Source organism: Mandrillus leucophaeus, unplaced genomic scaffold (assembly GCF_000951045.1).
Source record: "Mandrillus leucophaeus isolate KB7577 unplaced genomic scaffold, Mleu.le_1.0 Scaffold1194, whole genome shotgun sequence".
NCBI lineage: Eukaryota > Metazoa > Chordata > Mammalia > Primates > Cercopithecidae > Mandrillus > Mandrillus leucophaeus.
This window is the reverse complement of record NW_012100254.1, coordinates 362,877-389,815: the sequence shown is the minus strand read 5'-3', so window position 1 is coordinate 389,815 and position 26,939 is coordinate 362,877. Positions and strand designations below refer to the sequence as shown.

The 26,939-nt window shown below is 37.6% G+C and overlaps 1 protein-coding gene across 1 annotated transcript; it reads left to right on the top strand.

The window, feature by feature from the left end:
* Positions 1–273: 273 nt before the first annotated feature.
* LOC105529698 (C4b-binding protein alpha chain-like) lies at positions 274–25,024 on the top strand. The gene is made up of 10 exons (XM_011966903.1): positions 274–430; positions 1,373–1,552; positions 8,944–8,973; positions 13,277–13,471; positions 15,010–15,192; positions 16,531–16,734; positions 20,158–20,358; positions 22,876–23,043; positions 24,052–24,227; positions 24,776–25,024. Exons 1-10 carry the CDS (start codon positions 274–276, stop codon positions 25,022–25,024), a joined length of 1,743 nt encoding a protein of 580 aa, XP_011822293.1.
* The last annotated feature ends 1,915 nt before the right edge of the window (positions 25,025–26,939 follow it).

The window sequence follows — 26,939 nt, the reverse complement described above, 5'->3', positions numbered from 1 at the left end:
TAACACTCCAAATTTCACAGCAATATCTACTACCTCTGTACAGTCCACCCCAGGTCTCTGGAATTTACTGGTCTCCTGAATATGTTCCTGTCAGAAAATACAAGCTATCTTTTATTACAAACATTTAATGCCTTCTCTTCTACATTTGATTATAATCTCCTTGAAAACAGTTCCCTTTTTATTCTTCGTAGTACTTTAGGACAGGTAAGAATTCAATGACTGTTTATTAAGTTGAGTTCTTTCAGCAGAAAAACACTGAAGAGGCACCAGATCATGCACTCCCAGAAAGCTCCACTTGCACTCCTTGAGGGCTCCACCTTCGATAGAAAAGGAGAAATGGCAGCTTTGCTCTTCTCTAGGCTGTGGAAAGTCTCCAATTCAACTCTGTTCCAAATGATGCTGGTCACTGTTTTGTTGGCTACCGTTCTTGGTAAGTAGTGGAGAGACAGGCCAGACAACCAGTCTACAACTGAGTTCATCACACACCCTATTTTAAGAGGTGTCTAAGAGATCTTTAACATTATGGGATATATTTGACCACCTGGAATTTGGGAAGCATTCTATAAACTAAAAAGAAAATCTTGTTTTATAGATGCTCCTGATGCTCCCTTTTAGAATTTTTCTCTCCAGGAAACTCTGAACAACTTAACATTGAAGCAATCATGACTTGTAATAAATTCGTATCATCTGCCAGGCTGGCCATGAACTCTCACTGCCTGTGTGGTTATTTAGAATGTAGGGGAGGTCGGCATAATTCTTCTGGGGCATTTGGAAGGTCACTCAGTACTTTGTTTAATTCTTGCCAGGGAAGTAGAATTAAGATTTTATTTTTCAAGGGTTTAATGATTCTCCACCTTGTGATGCTTTTGAAAAATATTTTTATTTTTTAACAGGCCATTTATTCTAAACCTAAAAGGTCCAAAAGGACACAAATGAAATGCCTCCTCATCCTTGACTGAGGCAACTAATCTTGCATAATGCTATTATTAGTAGAAAATATGTTTCTGCTAAGGCAGGAGGTAGAGTCACATGGCATAGCATAGCTGCCTATATTCTGAGCAGACAGATGTGGGCAATCTGATAGAATGATGAAAATCAAGTCTATTCATTCACTTTCTAATAAATTCGCACTTATACAGTCAAAGACGGATGAAATTTTTCTGCCTTTACTCATTATCGTTGTCATTTTCATTACTCAACAAGCGTGTATTATTGATCACTTACTGCACTCATTGAACAATGACATAATAGGAGTTACGATGAAAGAGAAAATCATGGTCTCTGCTCTAGAAAACTTAGTACTCAGATATCGAGACATTGTGTCCCAAGATATAGCTGTTGATGTTCCTTGCCATTTTTTGTGTGTGTGCAGGTGACTGTGGTCCTCCACCCAAGTTACCATTTGCTTCTCCAATAAATCCGTTGTATGATACTGAATTCAAAACTGGAACTACTCTGAAATACACCTGCCACCCTGGATATGGTAAAATTAATTCAAGTCGACTGATTTGTGATGCCAAAGGCTCATGGAACTATAGTATCTTTTGTGCAAGTAAGTATCAACATTTATTTTTCTCATCTTTACTTTTTTTCCCAGAAAGTTCTTTTAGGAACTTAATGAATTACTTAATTCATATGAAAATCTTTGATCAAAACAGTTCAAAATTAACATCACCTATAGTATTTGGAAGGAGTCAGTTGGGAATACACTTGGACATATTTTTCTAACAGTTAAAATATAGCATCTGCTTCCCTTTTCCTTCTGTTTCCCTGTGATGAAGGTCATATATTTTTGAGAGCATACATTTTTATGGACAACTGGTCAATAAACATATCTAGTATTATCACAGTGGTCTAACTGAGCAAATGAAACCAAGTGAAATTTTTTTTTCTCTTCTTAATATGTGTCAGAAAAATGAGATATATGTTTACATTTATTTTTTTCTCAAAGCATAGTCACTATCGGCATTAACCAACCACACCAGGCCGGGCGAGGTGGCTCACGCTTGTAATCCCAGCACTTTGGGAGGCTGAGGTGGGCGGATCACGAGGTCAGGAGATCGGGGCCATCCTGGCTAACACAGTGAAACCCCGTCTCTACTAAAAATACAAAAAATTAGCTGGGCGAGGTGGCAGGCGCCTGTAGTCCCAGCTACTCTGGAGGCTGAGGCAGAAGAATGGCATGAACCCGGGAGGCGGAGCTTGCAGTGAGCCGAGATTGCGCCACTGCACTCCAGCCTGGGAGACAGAGCGAGACTCTGCCTCAAAAAAAAAAAACAAAAAAAAACAAAAAAAACCAACCACACCTAGCATTCCTACATATTTGGACCCACGCCTTCTTTAAAGCCATATTATTTATATGCTCTGGATCTATCATCCACAACCTTAATAATGAACAAGACAATCGGAAAATAGGAAGATTATTTAAAATAATACCCCTTACCTCAACTTCCCTAACCATCGGTAGTCTGGCTCTCACAGGCATGCCTTTTCTTACAGGCTTCTACTCCAAAGACCTTATTATCGAAACCGCAAACACGTCGTATACCAACGCCTGAGCCCTATCTATCACTCTGATTGCCACCTCCCTAAGAAGCGCCTACAGCACTCGAACCATCCTCCTCACCCTAACAGGACAACCCCGCTTCTCGACCCTAATTAATATCAACGAAAAGATTCCCACCCTACTAAACCCAATCAAACGCCTCACAACCGGCAGCCTGCTCTCAGGATTCCTCATCACCAATAGCATCTCTCCCACTTCACTCCCCCAAATAACAATATCACCCAACCTAAAATTCTCAGCCCTACACATAACTGCTCTAGGATTCCTAGTAGCCCTAGACCTCACTCTTATAACCAATAAGCTTAAAATAAATATTCCACTCCACACATTCAGATTCTCCAATATATTAGGATTCTACCCCATTACAATTCACTGAACACTTCCCTACCAAAACTTACTTATAAGTCAAAACTTAGCCTTCCTCTTACTAGATTCAATCTGATTAGAAAAATCTACACCCAAAACAATCTCACATACCCATATTACTACTTCAATCCTCACCGCCACTCAAAAAGGTATAATCAAATCCTATTATCTCTCTTTCCTCATTCCCCTTACCCTAACCTTATTTTTAATCACATAGTCTATTACCCCGAGCAATCTCAATTACAATATATACACCAACAAATAGTGTTCAACCAGTAACTACTACCAATCAGCGCCCATAGTCATATAAAGCACCTGCACCAATAGAACCCTCCCGAATTAACTCCGGCCCTTCTCCCTCAAAAACCACTCAACTCCCTATATTATTAAAATTAATCACCACCACCAACCCATCAAAATCTAAAACTCATAATACCAACCCCACCTCCATCGCCAACCCTACTAAAACACTCTCTAAAACCTCAAACCCTGAACTCCATGCCTCAGGATACTCTTCAATAGCCATTGCCGTAGTGTAGCCAAAAACAACCATTATATCCCCCAAATAAATCAAAACCACTATTAAGCCCATATAAGTCCCCCCATAATTCAGGATAATAACACAGCCAACCACACCACTAACAATTAACGCCAAGCCCCCATAAATAGGAGAAGGCTTAGAAGAAAATCCTACAAACCACATAACCAATAGCACACTGAACAAGAATAAAATATATGTCATTGCTTCCACATGGACTCTAACCATGACTAATGATATGAAAAACCGTCGTTGTATTTCAACTATAAAAACACTGATGACCGCAACACGCAAATCCAACTCCTTATAAAAATAATTAATCATTCCCTCATTGACCTACCCACTCAGTCCAATATTTCCGCATGATGAAACTTCGGCTCACTCCTTGCTACCTGTCTAATCCTACAAATCATCACAGGCTTATTCCTGGCAATACATTACTCGCCAGACACCTCCTCCGCCTTCTCCTCAGTTGCACACATTACCCGAGACGTAAACTACGGCCGAACCCTCCGTTATCTCCACGCTAACGGTGCCTCTATATTCTTTATCTGCCTCTTCCCACATATCGGTTGAGGCCTATACTACGGCTCATTCCTCCTCCTAGAAACCTGAAATATCGGCATTATACTCCTACTTATAACTATAGCAACAGCCGTCATAGGTTACGTACTCCCATGGGGCCAAATATCATTCTGAGGTGCCACGGTAATCACAAACCTCCTGTCAGCCATCCCATACATTGGAACTGACCTTGTCCAATGGGTCTGAGGCGGATATCCAATTGATAATCCCACCCTCACACGATTCTTTACCCTTCATTTTATCTTATCCTTCATTATTACAGCCCTTACAACCTTACATCTACTATTCCTTCACGAAACAGGATCAAACAATCCCTCCGCGATTTCCTCCCACTCCGACAAAATTACCTTTCACCCTTATTATACAATCAAAGATATCCTAGGCTTAATCCTCCTCCTCCTCGCCTTAATAATATTAGTACTATTTTCACCCGACCTACTAAGTGACCCAGACAACTATACTCCAGCTAATCCCCTAAACACTCCCCCCCACATCAAACTACAATGATACTTCCTATTTGCATACGCAATTCTAGGGTCCATCCCTAACAAACTAGGAGGTGTATTAGCACTTCTACTATCAATCCTCATCTTTGCATTTATTCCCATACTTCACAAATCCAAACAACAAAGCATAACATTCCGCCTACTCAGCCAATTCCTATATTGATTCCTAATCACAATTCTACTGACCCTTACTTGAATTGGAGGCCAACCAGTAAACCACCCCTTCATTATTATCAGACAAATAGCATCCATAATATACTTTATCACAATCTGAACCTTTATACCACTTGTCTCCTTAACCGAAAACAATCTACTCAAATGAACCTGCCCTTATAATATAAGCTAATACGCTGGTCTTGTAAACCGGATACGGAGACTTCTCCCCAGGACAACTCAGAGAGAAAGCACTTAACTTCACCATCAGTACCCAAAGCTAATATTCTAATTTAAGCTACTCTCTGTATTCTATGGGGTGCACGTTTTAAGTTTGACTTAAGTACTAACTTATTTTACAACCTCTTATGTAATTCGTGCATTACTGCTAGCCAACACGAATATTACATAGTACTACAAATGCTTAACTGTACATCATACATATTTATGCACACTTATAAACTGTCCTTGCAAACATGCTTACAAGCAAGAATCCTCATGACTTAACCAACTGTAGAACATAACATGAACTCCCAAAGATCAAGTTTTCCCCCAAGGATACCAACTAATACCAAAACTCAGTTATCGTACATAGCACATTACACCGTTCATCGAACATAGCACATATAAGTCAAATATATTCTCGTCACCATGGATACCCCCCTCAGTTAGTGGTTTCTTGTTCACCATCCTCCGTGAAATCTATATCCTGCACAAGAGTGCTACTCTCCTCGCTCCGGACCCATAACACGTGGGGGTAGCTACAGTGAGCTGTATCCGGCATCTGGTTCTTACCTCAGGGCCATAAGACTAAGATCACCCACACGTTCCCCTTAAATAAGACATCTCGATGGATCACGGGTCTATCACCCTATTAACCAGTCACGGGAGCTCTCCATGCATTTGGTATCTTTTATCTCGGGTGCGCGCATGACCCCATCGCAGAAAGCTGGCCCCGCCACACCGTATGTCGCAGGATCTGTCTTTGATTCCTAGTACATACCATTATTGATCGCACCTACGTTCAATATTCCAGCCTCGCATAACTACCAATAAGGTGTTAATTTAATTCATGCTTGTTGGACATAACAATAACCAATCCTATAGTATATTCATCCTAAACTATAAAACCACAACAAATTTTTACCTTTGTTCTCAAATCCCCCCTCCCCATCTCTTGCTTTTCCCCTATAAATATACCTTTGCCAAACCCCAAAACCAAAAGCCTCAATTCACGTAGCCAGAGCCTGCGTTCTCATCTTTTAGCTATGCACAATTTTAACTGCTACCCCTCAACTAACACAATCTCCATCTCATCCCACTACTTTCAACTTTAACTCCCTCTCTATTTTACCCCACCTACATACCTACCCACTACCAGACCCACACCCTTATTATCACAACCCTCAAAGACAGGACCTCACAACCATATATAATCCCCCAAAATTTAACAAAAGCCGTTTATGTAGCTTAATCAACCTAAAGCAAGACTAATCAACCTAATCAACCTAAAGCAACCTGAAAATGCCTAGACGGATTCATACATCCCATAAACAGACAGGTTTGGTCCTGGCCTTTCTATTAACTCTTAGCAAGATTACACATGCAAGTATCCCCGCCCCAGTGAAAACACCCTCTAAATCACCACAATCAAAAGGAGTAAGTATCAAGCACGTATAACGCAGCTCAAAACACTTTGCTCAGCCACACCCCCACGGGAAACAGCAGTGACAAACCTTTAGCAATAAATGAAAGTTTAACTAAGCTATGCTGCACCCACGGTTGGTTAATTTCGTGCCAGACACTGCGGCCATACTATTAACCCAAGCTGATAGAAACTGGCCTAAAGAGTGTTTTAGATCTATTTTAATAAAGCTAAACTCCATCTAAGTTGTAAAAAACACCAGCTGACGTAAAATAAACTACGAAAGTGGCTTTAAGACTTCTGAACACACGACAGCTAAGGCCCAAACTGGGATTAGACACCCCACTATGCTTAGCCCTAAACCTCAATAGTTAGAACAACAAAACTACTTGCCAGAATACTATAAGCAACAGCTTGAAACTCAAAGGACTTGGCGGTGCTTCACATCCCTCTAGAGGAGCCTGTTCTATAATGGATAAACTCCGATTCACCTCACCACCTCTCGCCTAGTCTATATGCCGCCATCCTCAGCAAACCCTAATAAAGGTTATAAAGTAAGCATAAGTGCCCCCGCAAAAAGTTAGGTCAAGGTGTAGCTTATGAGGTGGTAAGAAATGGGCTACATTTTCTATCCCAGAAAACCCCACAATAGCTCTTATGAAATCTAAGAGCCCTAGGAGGATTAAGAGCAGAGTGCTTAATTGAATAAGGCCATAAAGCACGCACACACTGTCCGTCACCCTCCTCAAATATATTTAAGCATCAACTTAACTAAGCACCCCTCATATCTATATAGAGGAGATAAGTCGTAACATGGTAAGTGTACTGGAAAGTGCACTTGGATAAACCAAGGCATAGCTTAATATAAAGCATCCGGCTTACACCCTGAAGACCTCAATATAATTTGATTGCCTTGAGCTAACGCTAGCCGCAAACCGAATCAATACTAATACCAAATAACTTCTACTAAACCATTCACTCGTACAAAAGTATAGGCGATAGAAATTTTATCCTGGTGCTATAGACACAGTGCCGTAAGGGAAAGATGAAAAAAGACCAACCAAGCACAAAACAGTAAGGATACACCCCTATACCTTCTGCATAGTGAATTAACCAGAGACAACTTCGCAAAGAGAACTAGAGCCAAGTTCCTCGAAACCAGACAAGCTACCCAAAAACAGCTAAAAGAGCACACCCGTCTATGTGGTAAAATAGTGGGAAGATTTCTGGGTAGAGGTGACAAGCCTACCGAGTCTGGTGATAGCTGGTTTATCCAAGATAGAATCTTGGTTCAATCTTAAGTTTACCTACAGAATCACTTAATCCCCTTGTAAACTTAACTGTTAGTCTAAAGAGGGACAGCTCTTTAGACACTAGAATAAAACCTTGTATAGAGAGTAAAAAAATCCAATTTCCATAGTTGGCCCAAAAGCAGCCATCAATTAAGAAAGCGTTCAAGCTCAACATCAAACACCTAAAAAATCCCAAACATACTACTGAACTCCTCCCATCACATTGGATTAATCTATTATTTCATAGAAGCAACAATGTTAGTATAAGTAACATGAAAATTTTCTCCACCGCATAAGCCTACGTCAGACAAGAATTTCACTGATACTTAACAGTCCAATATTTACAAACACAAACAAAACTAATACTACTCACACTGTTAACCCAACACAGGCATGCTTCCAAGGAAAGGTTAAAAAAAGTAAAAGGAACTCGGCAAACTTAACCCCGCCTGTTTACCAAAACATCACCTCTAGCTTTACCAGTATTAGAGGCACCGCCTGCCAGGTGACACGTGTTTAACGGCCGCGGTACCCTGACCGTGCAAAGGTAGCATAATCACTTGTTCCTTAAATAGGGACTTGCATGAATGGCACCACGAGGGTTCAACTGTCTCTTACTTTTAACCAGTGAAATTGACCTGCCCGTGAAGAGGCGGACGTAAGATAATACGATAAGAAGACCCTATGGAGCTTTAATTTACTAATGCAATCTAAACCATACAAATCTGTGGACTTTAACTCACTACACCTGCATTAAAAATTTTGGTTGGGGTGACCTCGGAGCATAACTCAGCCTCCGAACAACCTATGCTAAGGCTACACCAGCCAAAGCGAATCAATGCCCACAATTGATCCAATAACTTGACCAAGGGAACAAGTTACCCTAGGGATAACAGTGCAATCCTATTTTAGAGTCCATATCGACAATAGGGTTTATGACCTCGATGTTGGATCAGAACATCCTAATGGTGCAGCAGCTATCAAGGGTTCGTTTATTCAGTGGTTAAAGTCCTACGAGATCTGAGTTCAGACCGGAGCAATCCAGGTCGGTTTCTATCTATTCTATATTTCTCCCTCTACGAAAGGATAAGAGAAATAGGGCCCACTTCATAAAGCGCCCTCTTTCCATAGAAAGAGAAAAAATGAGTCAGAATAAGAAACAAGCATTGAAAAATATCTCTAGGTGTATCTGGAAGCAGGAGTTAAAGTTAGTGAACCAGACTTTTTTTTCCCTAATGTTCTATTTTGTGAGTAATTGGAATCATGAGTCATTATTTCAATTTTCCTCCTAGAGAAACGATGCAGAAATCCAGAATTAATCAATGGGATAGTGGAAGTTAAGAAAGATCTTCTCCTTGGTTCAACCATAGAATTCAGCTGCTCAGAGGGGTGAGTATAAGGCAACCTAGAAGCAATAATTTCCTTTTCATTTAATTTTTATAAGGAGTTAACGCATTTATATGTTTCAAAAATAAAAGTGGCATAAAAAGATATACATCAATAATTCTCACTTCCACCCCATCCTCATTCATCCCATTTCTCTCTACCCTCTGACAGAAAATGACATTGATTAGTTTCAGATTTATCCCTTTAGTGTTTGCTTCTATAAATACAAGTGAGTACAAGTATTTTTATCAACATTTTTCCCCTTTTATTATAACAGAAGATATCTGACTGCGGACATCGTTTTGAACCTTGCTTTTGTTTTTTTCACTTACAACATTGCTATGGACTGAATTTTTTTGGTATTCCCTCAAAATTCATATCTGAATCCCCAGTGTGATGGTATTTGGAGATGGGGCCTTTGGGAGATAATTAGGTCATGGAAACGGAGTCCTCATGTGGGGATTAGTGTCCTCATAAAAAGACATGAGAGAGCTCTCTCTCTCTCTCTCTCTCTCTCTCTCTTTCTCTGCCATGTGAGGACACAGCAGGAAGTCAAACCATCTGCAAATCAGGAAGTGGGCCCTCACCAGAACCTAACTATGTTGGTACCCTGATCTCAGACTTCCTAGCTTCCAGCACTGTGAGAAATAAATTCCTGTTGTTTAAGCCATCCAGTCTATGGTATTTTGTTAAAGCAACCAGAAACATCTAAGACAGATATGTACTAGAGATCTTTGACATTCATGCACCAAGTGTTTCCTCATTCTCTCTGTCTGTGTGTATATGTGTGTTTACAGCTGTATAGTTTTCTAACGCATGTATCGTAGCTTATCATAGTCTATTTAATGATTCCTACTGATGGACTTTTGTGTGTTTCCAATCTTTTCCTGTTACATACAATGTCCTGATGCATACTTTGTATATATGTTATGTTATATATATTAATATAGAGAGATGTTTGTAGGACAAATTCCCAGAAGTGGGATTGTTGGATTAAAGAGAAGATGCTTTGAAATTTTGCTAAATATTGCCAAATTGCTCTTTATAAACTGTAATATTTTGTAATATAAACAAATGCCTATGTCTTTACCTCCATGATTCACTATTTTATCAAACTTTTGAATTTTTGCCTATTAAAAAGAGAAAAAAATTTCTGTATAGTATTTTTAAAGTTTTTTATTTTTTCAGACTTCTCAGGGATGAAAAACTTTTTATTTTGAGGTAAGTGTAGGTTCACATGCAAATGTTAAAAAAAATACAGAAAGAATCCATATCTTTCTCTAGATGACCTTTACATTGTCTTGGCATCATTTATTAATAGATCTACACCTAATCCATGTGAGAGAACATCTTTTAAAAATACGTATTTAATTCTTCAGTGTATATTAGTCTTTTTTAGATGTTCTATTCAATGCTTTTAGTCTTTCTATTCACACAACCAGGTCCTTTCTCTTGAATTTTTAGTGTGCAATATCACTTAGAGGTATCTGCCTGACTGTTCTATTTTTATAGTTTTCCTATGTTTGCTTGTTTATATATCCCCATTTACATTTTTCAATTCTTATGTTTAGTCTTTGCTATTTTATTTTATTTTTGTCTTATTTTTGAGATTGCAAATGGTGTCTTTTATTCCATTATATCTCCTAACAATTTTTATTCATATATACGGAAACTACTTATTTCTATATATTAATCTCCTATCTCAGCTAATACCTTGAATTTCCTTATTACTTATAATAGTCTATCAGTTGGTGATATGACTTGGATTTGTCCCCACCCAAATCTCATTTTGAATTGTAGCTCCCATAATTCCCACATGTGGTAGAAGGGACCCCATGGGAGATAACTGAATCATGGAGTGGGGGTGGTTTCCCCCATATTGTTCTCATGGTGATGATTAAGTCTCACGAAATCTGATTATTTTATAAGGGGTTTCCCCTTTCACTTAGCACTCATTCTTTCTTGCCTGTTGCCATGTAAGACATGCCTTTTCCCTTCCACCAAGATTTTGAGGCTTCCTCAGCCATGTGGAATTGTCAGTCCATTAAACCTCTTTTTCTTTATAAACTACCCAGGCTCAGGTATGTCTTTATCAGCAGTGTGAAAACGGACTAATACAGTTGGATTTTCTTGGGATTTCCAGATATGTAATTATGTAATCTGAAAATAATGATTCTGTTATTTTCTCTTTTCCAATTTTTGTATTTCTAATTCCTTTTTCTTACGTACTTATGCTAGCAATTACCTCAAATAAAAAATTGATACCAGTTATTGTTCTCTTATTCTTGACTCTAGCAGAAATGACTAGCAAGCATTTTCTTCCTAAATTTAGTGGAGCTGTATCTCCACTGATTCCCATTATATTGAACATTTTTGGCCAAAACTAATTGTTGATTATTTTTCAAATGCCATTTTAGTGACTATTAAGATGATGATTTATTTTTCTTAATAGATTTATTAATATCATGTATATATTAGTCTGCTCAGGCTGTCATAACAAAATACCAAAATCCCATGGACTGGGACAGTTCTGGAGTCTAGAAGTCTCAGAACAAGGTCCCGCAGGGTTTGGTTCCTGTTGAGGGCTCCCCGCCTGGGTTGCAGATGACTGGTTGTCCTCTCACTGTGTCCACACATGACCTTTCCCTGGTGTCAGCATGAGGGCGCCGGGACTGCAAGTGGGAGATCTTTGTGGTGTTTTTTCTTATAAGGACTTTAATCTTATTGGATCAGGGCCCCACCCTTCTGAACATTAATTACTTCCTTATGCAAATATAGCCACACAAAGGGATTAGGGCTTCCACATACAAATTTTGAGTAGGTACATTCAGTCTATAACAAGGTATTCTATATTAATATATTTCCTAATTTTGAAGAATCCTTTTATTCTTGAAATAAAACTGTACTATTTGGTCATTGTATAATTTTCTTTTAAAGTGTTCCTGGACTGTGTTTGATAATATTTTATTCAGGAGCTTATTATTGATATTCAGAGTAAATTTTTTTTTAAAAGGCAAAAAGCCCTAGAAGAAAGACTGGGACTTGTCAAGAACAAGAACAATGAGATGATAATCAGGAAGTTAGGAACCTAAGAGTTCCTAAGGAACTCTCAGGTTTATGAGAGTAAACCAAGCTCTAGAAGCCAGAAGAAAGATTCAAATTAGAGGTCAGAGTACTAGTACACATCAGTAATGTGTCTTGCTCCTTTATTTAAAGGAAACTACATAACAAACTCGAGTGAACCACTTACTTGTTTTGAGCTGCTTGATTTATAGCTTGCTAGGGAGAGTGTAAGATTTAAGCCAAGTCCTCAGATTTTAGGTGTAAAGCTTGTTCTGTTCTATTTTTATTCATTGCGGATGGGTACCATGTGATACAAAGAAAAAACTTAAGTTGCTTAGACAAGCTAGAGCATTTTAAAATTGAACAAATAAACCCTTTGCTTGATATGAGAAAATGTAACTGCAAGCTGGCCTAAATGGTCATCGGTAATCAAGAAAGCATTATTTTTTCATTTCAAAATATTTAATAAAAATTTGTTTCTTTTTTTCTTTAACAGGAGGAAATTACAGTGTTTATTGATGCAACATACATGTGGGAGAGCTTGGTGATGAGTAACTCAAAGGGGGTGATTCGAATTTGGGGCTTATATACCATTTTAGTAGGTGATGGGAGAAAGGCACTTATGGGAAGCAAATGACTCTTTAGAAAGATAAATACATTTTCAGGAGAACAAACAGGAGATAAGAAAGTTCGCAAAAATATATATTTTTACAATTTTTATTTTAGGTTCGGGGTACATCTGCAGGTTTGTTATATAGGCAAACTCATGTCGTGGGGATTTGGCGTGCAGGTTATTACATCACACATGTACTAAGCATAGTACTCAATATTTATTTTTTTCTGATTTGTCCAAAACCTCATAGATAATTTATGTCTAGAGTAAATGAATTCCACTAAAATCTTTGACCTACCTTATTTAGGTTTTTCTTAATTGGCTCAACCACCAGTCGTTGTCAGATCCAAGGTAAAGGAGTTGACTGGAGTGATCCTCTCCCAGAATGTGTAAGTAAGTAAAACTTTTTTTTCTGACCTGACTACAAACCTAAACTACTTTAGGGAATAACACTACTGTGAAATTTCACTGCTTCTTTTATCCTCCATTATAGTTTGCATGAATTTTGGATTTAACACAATGCCTACCCTGAGTATTTCTTTCTCTTCACTCACTCACCTCAGTTGCCAAGTGCGAGCCCCCTCCAGACATCAGGAATGGGAAACACAGCGGTGGAGATCGAGAATTCTACACATATGCCTCCTCTGTCACTTACACCTGCAACCCCTACTTCTCACTTATAGGCAATGCCTCCATCTCCTGCACGGTGGAGAATAAAACGATAGGTGTCTGGAGCCCAAACCCTCCTATCTGTGAAAGTAAGTCAGAATGATAAGTTCTGCTTTGATCTCTTTTATTTGTTTAAAAGCAAAAGGAAGGTGTATTTATTAGGGAAGATGGAATGATTAAAAGAGAAACTAATCATTGCAATGATGGAGTCATTCATTTATTCAACTAATCTTGTCCCATGCTGTATCAGTCAGAATAGCATAGGGTGTGCTGCAGTAGTAATCAACACCTAAATCTCAAGGCCTTTATATAGTAAATGTTTTTTTCAAGTTTCTTCTTAGTGCACTGCTAGCCTGGGAAACTCCCTAGGGCAGCTGTCACTTATATGGTAATCCAGATTGTTTAGATCTTTGACACCTCCATGTCAAAACTTCCACAATTAGTTCAGCGGGAGAAGAGAAAAAGGAAAGTCAGTCTCAGGCTCTTCAGTTCTTTGACCTGCAAGTGACAGGTATCACTTGTCATTACAGCCTTTTGGCCAGAACTAGTTCCTTGGTTCTGCATAATGCAGAGTAACTGCGAAACATCGTCTTTTGTTTTTCTTACAATAACTGGAAATATGGGTGGACACTAATCATGTCAACCATGCATGCCTAAGGAGCAAACAAAACAACACCAACACCAGCAGGTCATAAAGGTAATACAAGACAATGAAAGAAAGTACTTTCCCTTGGCCTCTCTATGGAAGCCAGAAGAGATGTTTTGTCAATATCAGTAATGATTCAGCTTGCTGGTTTAGGACATTATTCTTTACTGCAATTAAAGTGCCTAAAACCATAGTATCACATATTGTTTTGACTCAGTACAGGACACAGCCAATGCCGGGGCGAGAGAGAACATAATAGTGAAAAGACTGCAAGAAGTGGAAAAGGCAGGAGCTGAGGCTGGATAAGTTAGTAGGGGCCAGGTTATGAAAGCCTTGTGTGTCACTTTCAGGAGTTTGGAATGAAGGAAAAGGGAAGACATTAAAAGGACAAAGTGAAGTGAGACAAAACATAACTGATAGGCACCTGTTGCAACCTTTCAGCCAGGAAATGAAGGTGGCTTCAACTGTAGCCATAGCAGTAACCCTGGAGGGAAGTTGAGGAAGTATAGAGGAATTAAGGTGGCAGGATTGACAGGACGTGATGACTAACATGTGGGGTGAAGGCAACTTGTTCTCTGCTTATGGAGGCGCACCACAGATTTCCCGATGCCCTGGCTGCCTCTGCATGACACCATATCATTACCATGGGTCACTGACCCCCAACCAAAATCATCCAGGAAATAAGGCCATTTAATGGAAGGATTTGGAGACATTGAGATTTGGACTTCAGGGTTTAGATATTGCTCATTGTTATCGATGAGAAAGCTGGAGGACTTTACATGACCAACATGATGGGACCTCATTTTGCTGAGGTTTCTGGCAACTTGAAGTATACAAATCTCCAAAATGTTTTCTTTGTTCAGTACCTATTAAATATATGCTTGTGTTAGACCCTCCTTGAAGCAATGCCAACAGTTACAGTCACATCTTTACTGCCATTTCTCTCTGATAACTCAGATGTCTTTTTGTGTGCTTCTTTAGAAATTGTCTGTCGTCGACCACAGATTCCAAAGGCAATCTTTGTTTCTGGATTTGGACCCCTCTATACTTACAAAGACTCTATTGTGGTTAACTGTGAGGAAGGTTATAGCCTCCGAGGCAGCAGTTTAATCTATTGTGAAGCGAATAATGAGTGGTATCCTTCTGTTCCCTCTTGCGTATCCAGTGAGTATGGACTATGATGGAGTTCCAATATTTGGATCTAAAATTATCCTGACATATAGGTGTGGCATGCTCATGGGCACAAGCCAACTCAACTCCCAATAATCATTTTAAGATAAATTAATACTTTTCTTGTTAAAAGGAAGATTTTTGTTAATGATATCTTAGTGCTATTGGAAGAATTTCATATATATCATATAGTCATGAGACCAACGACTTCATAGATATTGTAGACTTATATACTTGCTGTAAATATTTTCCAGGAGACAATAGTAAAGTGTTTCAGTCTAACAGAATCAACATATTAAGATAATTTTTTGAACAATGGAAGTAAGATTCCTTTAAGGCAGTTCTTTTTTATAATTTGCATAGAAATGCTCTATGGGCCAATATTGGTCTTGAGACCCTGATGTTGTAAATACATACAGATCATTTATAACATTAATGATTTATTGCTAACATTTATTGAGCATTTTCTATGTGACAAACACTGTTCTAAGTGCTTTACATCAATTAGCTCATTCAATATTTGCAACTATTCTAAGAAGTTGCTATTTTTTATCCAATTTTAATGATGAGAAAACTGAAAAAGAAAGATTAAGTAACTGGCACTAGCTCACATAGCTAATTGGAGGTGGAAGCCACCACTACATTGTGGTTTATCTAGTCTCTTCTGCTATCACATGAACTTAGGTGCCATTCAAAATGTGTAGTGATGAAATTCAATAAATATACAGTTTGACAGACACATATCCTCTCCTTGATCCACACGAACCTTTAGTATATTGTTGAATAGGAAAAAAAAAAAAATACAAGATGAAAGGCCCAGCTGCAAAAGTTATATGGGGCTTGGTTTGAAGCCAAAGCATGAAGTTGCAGATGATAGGGTCATGATGTCAAGAAGAATCCCTCTTATTGTAATTCCCCATTAGGCAACGAGATTAGAAAGTCAGTCTCACCCTGGAGCAAATTTTTGCTGTGTCTTTCTAGTGATCCTAATGCTTCCCTTAAGACCAACCATTCTAAAGTGCAGTGACGTGAAAGGAAAATTAAGCTCCTACAGAGTTGGCCCAGCACCTAGAAACTGTCCCCTTCCTGCACCATGGCATGCTTCCCCGTACAACCTCTCCAGTGGCACATGCATTTAGTAGACACATGCACTTAATAGACGCTAGTCTATCGGGCAACGGTGCTGCCGAGTCTTTTTCTGAAATTCTCATTTAATCTTTACCATCTCATTTTTTGCTGAATGAGTATATGATATCACTATTTTGTGACAGGCTCCTGAGTCACTCTGCCATTCCCAGTAACACGTTTTTTTCACCCTTGTGCTTTCTTTATGAGTGGATGCTTGTACCGACCTACCGGACATTTCCTATGCTTCCTGGGAGAGAAATGACTACAACCTAAGTGATCACGAAATATTTGAAATTGGAACTGAGTTGAAATATCTATGCAAACCTGGCTATAGACCTGTTTTAGATGAGCCTCTGACTGTGACTTGTCAGGAAAATTTGACATGGACATCTTCCAACGAGTGTGAGAGTAAGTAGACTTGAACTTTGTGTGGTGTGTATGTGTGTGTATCTTCTTTGCTATTGAAAATGTTGAGCACAGTCCTTGAAATTTGCTGAGACTTGCTTCACTCCATAGCATGTAGTTAATTTTTATAACTGTTCTGTGTGCACTTGAAAATATGCATATTTTGCAGTTGTTGGGTGCAATGTTATATATACATCAATTAGATCTAATTTTAATGGTTTTGTTCAAATCTATTCCCGTATCTATATTTATTTCTTGTCTGCTTGTTCTCTCGGTTACTAAGAAAGTTTTGTCTGTCTTTTGTCTTTTCAGAGTTTTTATTTATTTGTTTGCTTGTTTGCTTGTTTTGAGACAGGGTCTTGCTCTGTCACCTAGGCTGGAATGCAGTGGCACGATCTCGGCTCGATGCAGCCTCAACTTTCCGGGCTCATGTCATCCTCCTGACTCAGTAGCTGGGTCTACAAGTGTACACTACCACACCTGGCTCATTTTTGTATTTTTTGTAAAGATGGGGCTTTCCCGTGTTGTCCAGACTGCTCTCAAACTCCTGGACTCAAGAAATTCACTCACCTCGGCCTCCCAAAGGGCTGAGATTACTGGTGTGAGCCACCACACCTGGCCATCTTTTTTGTTTTTTCAAATCATTTTTTGCTTTGTGTATTTTGAGACTACATTGCTAGATGCATACAAATTTAGAGTGATATATTTGCCTTATAAATTTCACTTTTTATCATTATAAAATGACTCTATTACTATAACTATTTTATCTTTAAAATTCTACTTTTACATTAATATAATTCTGACAACTTTGAGTTAGTGTTTACACGGTTTATCTTCTTTTAGTCTATTGTTTTTACAATTTCTGTAATTATATGGATTTTAAGTGTATCTTGGAAGCAAGATAGAGTTGGATATTTTAATCCTACTTGACAATTTTCATTATTTAATTAGAGCACTCGTCAGTTTACAGTTAGTGTAATTATTAATATATTTGAATTTATATCTAGTATCTATCTGCTACATACTTTTTTGTTTTACATTCTTTTTTCCATTCTTTGAATTGATTTAAATTTTTTTTTTCCATTTTTTACCTGGTATTTACTTGGCATTTATTTACTTTTAACTCTTTTTATGATGTTTACACATAATTTACTACTTTTGCCTCTTCCCAGGCAATGAAAAGCCGTAGAAACCTTTAACTTGATTTATCCTGCCTGACTTAATATGATTTTATTTTTGTGTATTTCAATTATAAATGTGTCTTAAACTCTGCATTATTATCATTATTACTATTGCTATTATTATTTTAGTAAATCCAATTAGTTTAGATTTGTTCACATAATTACTATTTTATTCTCTTCTGATTCTTCAGTCATATCTATTGTCCCTTTCTTTTGCCTCATAAATACTCTTTAGTTTCCTTTAGTGAGAACCTGTTGACAATAAATTTCTCTCTTTGTTTTTCCTCAATGCACCATTATTTCGCCTTAATATTTGAAAATATATTTGCTGGATATAAAATTCTAGATTGGCAATTATTTTCCGTGGCCATGTGAAAGATTTCATTCCATTGTCTTCTGCCTTTATTTGTTTCTGTCAAGAATTTTGCTATTAGTCGTACTGTTGATCATGTGAAGGTTATCTATTTTTTCTGATTGCTTTTAAGATGTTCTTGTCTTTATTTTTTGGCAGTTTTTGTCAGATATGCCTGGGTTGGTTTCTTTGTGTTTAGCTTGCTTGAGATTTAGAATATTTCTGGAATATGAGGTTTGATGCCTTTCATTGATTCTGGAAAAATTTTCAACTTCAAATACTTCAATATTACAAATAAGTATTTTCTTAGAGTACAATTTTAGCCCTATTTTCACTCTTCTACTGACACTTTGGCTACATTTATGTTAAGCTCTTATACTGAATCTTCTATATTTCCTGTGCTCTTATTGGTGTTTTTACTTTTTGTTTCTCAGTATTTTATTGTGAATATAAATTATGTTCACTAATTCTTCCTTCATTGATGTATTATCTGATATTAATTATTAATTGAATCCTTAACTTTATTATTTTTTCAGTTTCAAGGTTCCCACTTGTAGTGGATTTGTAGTATTGATATTGATTTTTCTACCAAAATTCTCAATGTTGTATTTTATTTCCTTCTACATAACGAAACAAAGTGGCTTTTAAATCAATGTTTAGAACTTCATTTTCTGGATCCTCTCAGATCTGTTAGCATTGTCTCTTGCTTTCTTTGGCTTTTAATAACCTTGTCTGGTCTCCTGTTTGCTTGTGGCAGGTAGTAAGAGGCATTAAGGGCTTTGAATGACCTGAATCCAATCAGGGAATGTAACGATACAAGCCTGGGTTTCAGTACTTATTACAGATAGTTGGTCTATTTTTGGTTTGTTCTTACTTCAAGATATAGTTCTAAAGATTCCCAAGAGCTGCGGGTCACCAGCAATCACACATATTGAGTTCTCATCAGCTTCTTAGCCACTCAGTTGTATTTTGGGGGAGGAGAATTATTGTGTATATTTATATAATATTATATATGTAATATTATATATATTTCAACAGAGAAATATAGATATAATATTATATATTAGTATTTCTGTTGAAATACCAAGGAATATTTTATATATATATAGTGTTTGTGTGTGTGTGTGTGTATATATATATCTACATTCCTGGCATACCTCGTTGGGTATCTTTCTTTCTCATTTAAAGAACTAAGACAATTAAGGTCTTAACACCTGAATTCTTCACGGATTAACCGCCCCCTTCCCACTATGTTTTTCTACTTGTTATCAAAGAGGAGGTGAATCTAAATTGCTTAGCTCATCACTGCCAAAATCAACACTTCATTTTAAGGACTTCTAATGAAGAAACACAGTTGGAGGGAAATTAAGTAATAGCATTTCAACCAAACAATGGCAGAATTTGGAGAAGATATTTGGTCTAACTCTTCTCTCGACTTCTTTGTTTCTTTCTTTCTCTTTCTCTCTTTAAATTACGGCAAAAGCACTTAACATGAGATTTACCCTTTCAACAAGTTTTTCAGTGTACAATATAGTACTGTTAATTATAGGCACTATTTGTAGAGCAGATTTCTAGAATTTATTAATCTTGCACAACTGAAACTTTTAACCTATTGAACAAGTGGAGAGTTGTTTCCCCTTCCTTCTCCAGCCTCTCGCATCCACCGTTCTACTCTCCGCTTCTATGAGTTTGTCTTCAGATATTAACATCTTCTATAAGGTGGAATCAGGTCTTCAGCCAAAGGTGTGTCCCCCTGATTGATTTACTAAACGTGAACATCATTTAAAAATTTTTTTAAAATGTTTGTGGGTACATAGTAGGTGTATTTATTTATGGGGTACCTGAGATATTTTGATACAGACATGTAACATTGAACATTTTTTAATCCATCAGGGGTATGTTGCCCAACACCAGATCTGGAGAATATCAGAATCATAAATGAAAGGAGGTATTTCACTGGTAGATGTGTCTATGCCTATGGAGACAATATTTCATATATGTGTGATGAAGGCTATTATCCTGTTTCTGTTGATGGGGAGAGTTCATGCCACACAGATGGCACATGGAAGCCTAAAATGCCAGCATGTGAACCAGGTAAGAATATTGAGATAACTTGTCGTAATTATTTCCTAGTTTTCCCAAATGATTCCACTTGGTTCCACAAAGGATCAAAGTACTTAAAACTAACTGAATTTGAGGTTGTTCCTCCAAGAAGCATTGTGCAAAGAGGATCACAGATACACACCACTAGCACCATGCGAGGCAGCTATAGAACAAAATATGTTGGAAGACAAACTTATAGGAGAAATTTTCTCGTAAGAGAAAAAAGTAGAATTGATGAAGTCATTCAGTCTCACTTTGTCATTTTTCCTGCATGTATGCTGATGTTTTAGTAAAGAGGGACACTACCTCACAAAGCTCCATATTTATAAGTCAAGGCAGAAAACATGATTTACATATTGTGTAACAATGGAAGCTCCAGGTTGAAGAAGTGATCTGTTAGGGAGAGCCTTGAAGCCTAGTGGCTGACAGTGTCAGCCTTTTCTTTCCTTGCTTTGACTCAGACCTACTGAACCACCTCTCTGTTGAAATACCAAGGAGAAGAAATAAGCATCTAGGTGATAAACATCTGTCTGTAATCAGGATAAGACATTGAAAATGTCATTATTATGGAAGTATCTTCATTATGAAAGACTCTTCACATCAACACGATGGTGATTACTCGGTACTATAGTTTGGGTTTCTCTAAAAGCAAAACTTGAGAAAAATGACTTGGGAGCCAGTAGTTTATTTTGGAGGTGATTCTAGGAGGTAGGAGCAAGGGTTGAGAGAGAGACAAGGGGAATAAGCAAAGGTGATTATTATAAGCAGCAGGGGCTCAATTCTTTGGGACCACAGAGAAGTGTAAGGAATGCCTTTCATAATTATCTGTCTGAAGGATGGGAGACTGGGACATTTATCCAATACTTTCTGTTGCACGTTGGTTTAGGGTTGAAAGGGCAGTAACTGCTTCAGTAATTTAGTCAGTAACTGAGCCTCAATTGCAACTGTGCTCTTTCAGCTGCAGAAGAGGCTCCAAAGTAAGACTGACAGATTCACGTTGAATGCTTTCTGTAGAACATCATCAGCATAAGTCTGAGCTTGTGTAAAACTATATATTTAATCTGCAACTGTAGTCAGAAGTCCAAAGGGACATGACATGGGTACAAAACATTTGTTACCATATATCCTTCGCACCACTCGATTTGTTTATGTTCCATTAATTAAACTCTATTAATCTTAAGTAATCTACTGCTAACAAGTGTTATATAAGGAAAGAACAGACATTGTGTATTGAAATAATCAAAGAAAGCTTCATGGAGAAGTAGGACTTGAGATAACAATTAGAGAAGGTAAGCAAATTCTAATAAGGAGGAGTCCCAGGAGGAAATGTTAATATATAGAAGTGGAAATGTACATGACAAGTTTAGGGAAGGAGGAGTTGACTAGTTTGGTTAAACAGAAAAAGTGCTAGATAGGGCCGAGTGTGGATGCTCATGCCTGTAATCCCGGCACTTTGGGAAGCTGAGGTGTGCGGATCACCTGAGGTCAGGGATTCGAGACCAGCTTGGCCAACGTGGTGAAACCCCGTTTCTACTAAAAATGCAAAAATTAGCTGGGTGTGGTGGCACACACTGGTAATCCCAGCTATTTGGGAGTCTGAGGCATGAGAACCGCTTTAACTCAGGAGGCAGAGGTTGCAGTGAGCTGAGATCACGCCACTTCACTCCAGCCTGGGTGGCAGAGAGAGACTCCATCTGAAAAGAAAAAACAAAAAGTGCTAGATGAATTTGAAGGATCTATGAAAAAGAAAGGCCAATAGAGGTATTTTTATTTTTTCAAATGTCCATGGTTTGTTAAAGGCGCTGATTATTTTATTTTTAGAAAATAGACCATTTTAAAATCCCTGACACTTAGTTTTAATCTTAGGAGGCGATCATCCTTCAACACAGGATTTCCTTTGACATTCTCAGGGCTCTAAATTTGTTGCAATTTTTCATACAAGAGTTCCTGAAACTTGAACGTTCCCTTCTAGTGTGACTACCCCAGCATTTCATATTACTTATGTCAACACTGAAATCATTGTTTAAATTGTAAAATATGCTAATTATGTTCTGATGGTGTTGTAGTTATGGATAAGATTGTTTGGGGATCATGCAGTTATTCAGAGCCTTTACAACTATTCACAGATAAATATTTCCTTTACTTAGCCTGACTTCTATTGAGATTGATTTTCATTTAATATGACTCTCTGTGGTTGAACTTATGCTTTCATACCAAAGCTCATTTAACTTCCCTAAGCAGTGAAATATTTTAGTGATCATGTAAACAAAAACCAAGAAAGGTCCTATAAAATGGAGGATTCTCTCAACTCAAGAGTTGTTTTCATTCACATCAAGTTTTTCTCTAGGTTCTCAGGTGGAAAGCAGTATAAATGTTGAGTTGTGTCAAGTTACCTTATGGAAAAAGGATTTGGATGGGAACATTTGAATCTCCTACAGATCACTCAGATTTGGGGAGATTAATTTGAAACTATGAGTTCATGCTCTTCTGTCTCTCTCATCATCCAAGTTTGCAGTTACCCTCCCAGTATTGCCCATGGACACTACAAGGAAGTTATTTTAATAACTCCTTATCCTGAGGCTACATACGAATGTGATGAAGGATATGTTTTGGCTGGATTTGCTACAATCTACTGCAAGTCTTTTCACTGGCAACATGCACCTCCTCAATGTAAAGGTAACTCCAACTCAACTCATAATCCATTGAAGACAGAATTAGAAAATATTAATAGCAATGTTTCCTATTAATCAAAGGCAGCATACATTTTGTCTTTATTTATTTATTCATACGATTTAAATTATGCCTGATATATTTTAAAAATTAATTGACAGGTACATTGAAAATGAACTTTTCTTCCTATTCCAGTCTTCCAAAATCATAGCTTGCCCTATGTTCAGAGAGAACCACTACTACAAGGTTCTTATGTATCTTTCCAGAATATGTTGAGACAATATCTTTTACCTGAGAATACCTTTGTGACTCTAGTTTTCATGAGAATCCTGAGTTAATTTCAACTACTCAAGAAAGAGGAATCTCAAGTGTTAATTCCCAAATTATGATGTGTTGGAAATCTCCACAAAAACTTCATGATGGTTACCATTTCCCCATGATCTTCACATTTCTACTTTTGATGACCTGATGGTGGTGCTGTTGGTAAACCTGCTGTAGAAACAAGACGAATCAAGTAAGGCTCTATCTCTTGATTGTGCTTGGAGCTTTCATCATTCTGCTAATAATTACCACTGGCTCCATCTAACCCAGGAAGATTATGAAGCAAAAACAATGGAAATAAAACATCAGGAATCACACAAATCAAGGCTGTGGGATGGAGCAATTGAGAGCACCAATTCTTACCACTTACAAGCTATTTGATACTGAGGAAATATTTAACTTTTCAGTTTCCTTGTTGGTAAAATTGTGATAATAATAGTATCTAACTCATAGATTGGTAGTGAGGATTAAATGAGATAAGTAAAGAATTTAGCACATAGACTGACATATAGTACTTGTTCAATAAATGCTAATAATTACTGTTATAATTATCATTAAAATAAAAGCATAGAACAACCTGCAGGACCAGAATATAATTATGAATACAATGTCTTATCCGTTTTATTATCCAATACTGATATGATGACTTTTTTTTTTAGAAACAGTATGCTCAAAAATATGTTTCCATTACAGCTCTGTGTCTGAAACCAGAAATAGTGAATGGAAGGCTGTCTGTGGATAAGGATCAGTATGTTGAGCCTGAAAATGTCACTATCGAATGTGATTCTGGCTATGGTGTGATCGGTCCCAAAAGTATCACTTGCTCAGAGACGAGAACCTGGTACCCAGAAGTGCCCAGGTGTGACTGGGTAAGTGGCACTATTCAAGGAAGTTCTGTGCTACCAATCCCTAAAAATAATGGCTTCTCCCAAGGTTCTGTCCCAGTTAGCAATGCGGAGATCTGACTTTTGTCGGGAAGCATAAGTAACTTACCACAATTAGCGCTTCCAAACTTGCATGGTGATAAGCCTAGAGAGACACATTTTCCTGCTGTGTGTCTAGAGCCAAAATCTCTAGACTTGAGAGTCTGTTGATCCAGATGTCCTGACTCCTCGCTCTACATTATCTACAATAAAGGTTGTGCATTTGTTCCATTCCTGGTTGGTCCTCAGAACCATCCCTCAGTTGTCCTTGTGGCTGTGCTTTGCATCTGTTTTGGAGCCCAGCATCTTTTTAGCTTCAACCTGCTTGGTTGCTGCTCAAGGACAGATCTGGGCTTGGCTTGCATGTGAACACTTGCTAGGATGCACTGTCTCTCCTGATTTCCTCTTTGTTCCTCAGGTCAGTCTCCCTTTTGCCAGTAATGACTCTCAAAATGTACTCCCATCCCCTACTCATTTCTTTAAATCACTTTTAGGAGGCACCTGAAGGTTGTGAGCAAGTGCTCACAGGCAGAAAACTCATGCAGTGTCTCCCAAGCCCAGAGGATGTGAAAGTGGCCCTGGAGGTGTATAAGCTGTCTCTGGAGATTAAACAACTTGAAAAAGAGAGAGACAAATTGATGAACACTCATCAGAAATTTTCTGAAAAAGAGGAAATGAAGGACTTATTTTTCCCTTCAAATCAACATACAGAATCTTCATTCATCAATTCTACTCTTCCTTAAGCAACATCACTCTAATAAGTGTCTGGGCTGGAGAACTTTCTTACTACTGCTAGAGAAAATGTGTAATTATCGGTAATCTAGCCTTTTGTAGCTCAAATGTCTACTTTCCTGGACTTGAAGTGCTGGTTAATTAAATAATTATTTATCAAATATCAGTTTGTGTTGTCATCTTGGTCAATATGTCGCATAAATATGACACATTCCTGTACACAAATCCACTGCCTAAAGTTTGTGTAATTAACTTTGCCTCACTTTTTTTGTGCCTCAGAAAGAATGGAAGCCGGGGAATTCAAACCATGTTCATACTGTAATCTTTACCTGAATGCCTTTGCTCTGAATCCCGCATGTGCCTACCCTTTACCTACAGAAAAGGATACAAAACTCAAAGGATTTTCTGCAACATTACAGACAAAACCATTGTCTGTTTGATGGCCCCTGTCCATTAGTAACTCATCGCTTTACCCCTGCACAGAATTCCACTCTTCTCACTTTTAACAGCACTTTGAACAGATTGGACTTGCATGTTGCTCAACTTTATAGAAATGGAATCATCCATTATGCATTCTTTCACACATGTTATTTTTTTCCTTTAAACATTGTATTTGTGAGATTCATCCATGTTATACATAGTTGAGGTTCATTTATTTTCATTTCTATTTAGTACTCCACCAGTGTATGAATATATCACAATTAACTTATCTTGATGAACAGTTGGGTTATGTTTAGTGTTTTGGCTATCATGAATAGTGCTACTACGAATAATTTTGTAAATGTCTTTTGCTGAACATTGACATTTTTTTCTCCACATAAACCTGAGGATGGGATTGCTGGCTTATAAGGTGTGTGTATGTGTTTGTTCAGTTTTCCAAAGCTGTTATACCAAACCACACTCCTGCAGAACATGGAACACTTGCTATTGTTAATGGTTCTTTTTTTTTTTTTTTGAGAAATTCTGTTGGGTATCACATTGTGCTTTAAATTTGTTGTTCCCCAGTGATTAGTGAGGCTGAATTACTTTTCATATGTTTGTTGATCATTTAGATATTCCTTTACCGCAAACTGCTAGTTCAAGTCATTTACTCATTTTTCTATTGGATGATTTACCTAGCTCTAATTTAGTTGTAGGAGTTTTTAATATACTCTGGACAAAAGTCCTTTGTGAGATATGTATTGCAAATATTTTTTTCCTGATCTATGGCCTGCCTTTTTTTACTTCCATAAAGTTTTCCTAAAGTGTGTTGTATAAAATAAATTCCTAATTTTAATGTAGTACAGTATATCAAGTGCTTCCCTTTTGATTAGCATTTTGTATCCCATTTGAGAAATCTATGCCTACCCTCAAATCTTTGCCCATGTTTTCTTTTAAGATATTTTAAATTTTACTTTCACACTTAGAACTATGATCCACCCATAACTGCTATGATGTAAGGTAAAGGACCAAGATTCATTTTTTTCCATATGGATATACAATTAATCTGGTATACTTTATTTAAAAAAACCCATCCTTTCTCCCACTGCTCTGTAGTGTCACTTTGTCATAAGCCAATTAGCTATGCGTATTTGGCATTTGTTCTTACTCACAGTTGTTAACCCTTGGTCTATGTGACTATCTTACACCAACACCACAATGTCTTCTTTACTACAGCTTCATAATGAGCCTTGATATCTGGCAATGTGGGTCCTTCTCCTATTCCTCTTCCATCTCCTCTTTAGATTACATTGACAATTCTGCTCCTTTACACTTAAACGAATTTTAAAATCAGCTTGTCAATTTTCACCAAAATTCTTTTGAAATTTTTATTAGAATGCATTTTATCTATGTATGAATTTGGGAGGAATTTATATCTATACAACATTGTGCCTTCTAATCCATAAACATGGTATTTTCCTACATTTATTTATATCTCTTATTTAT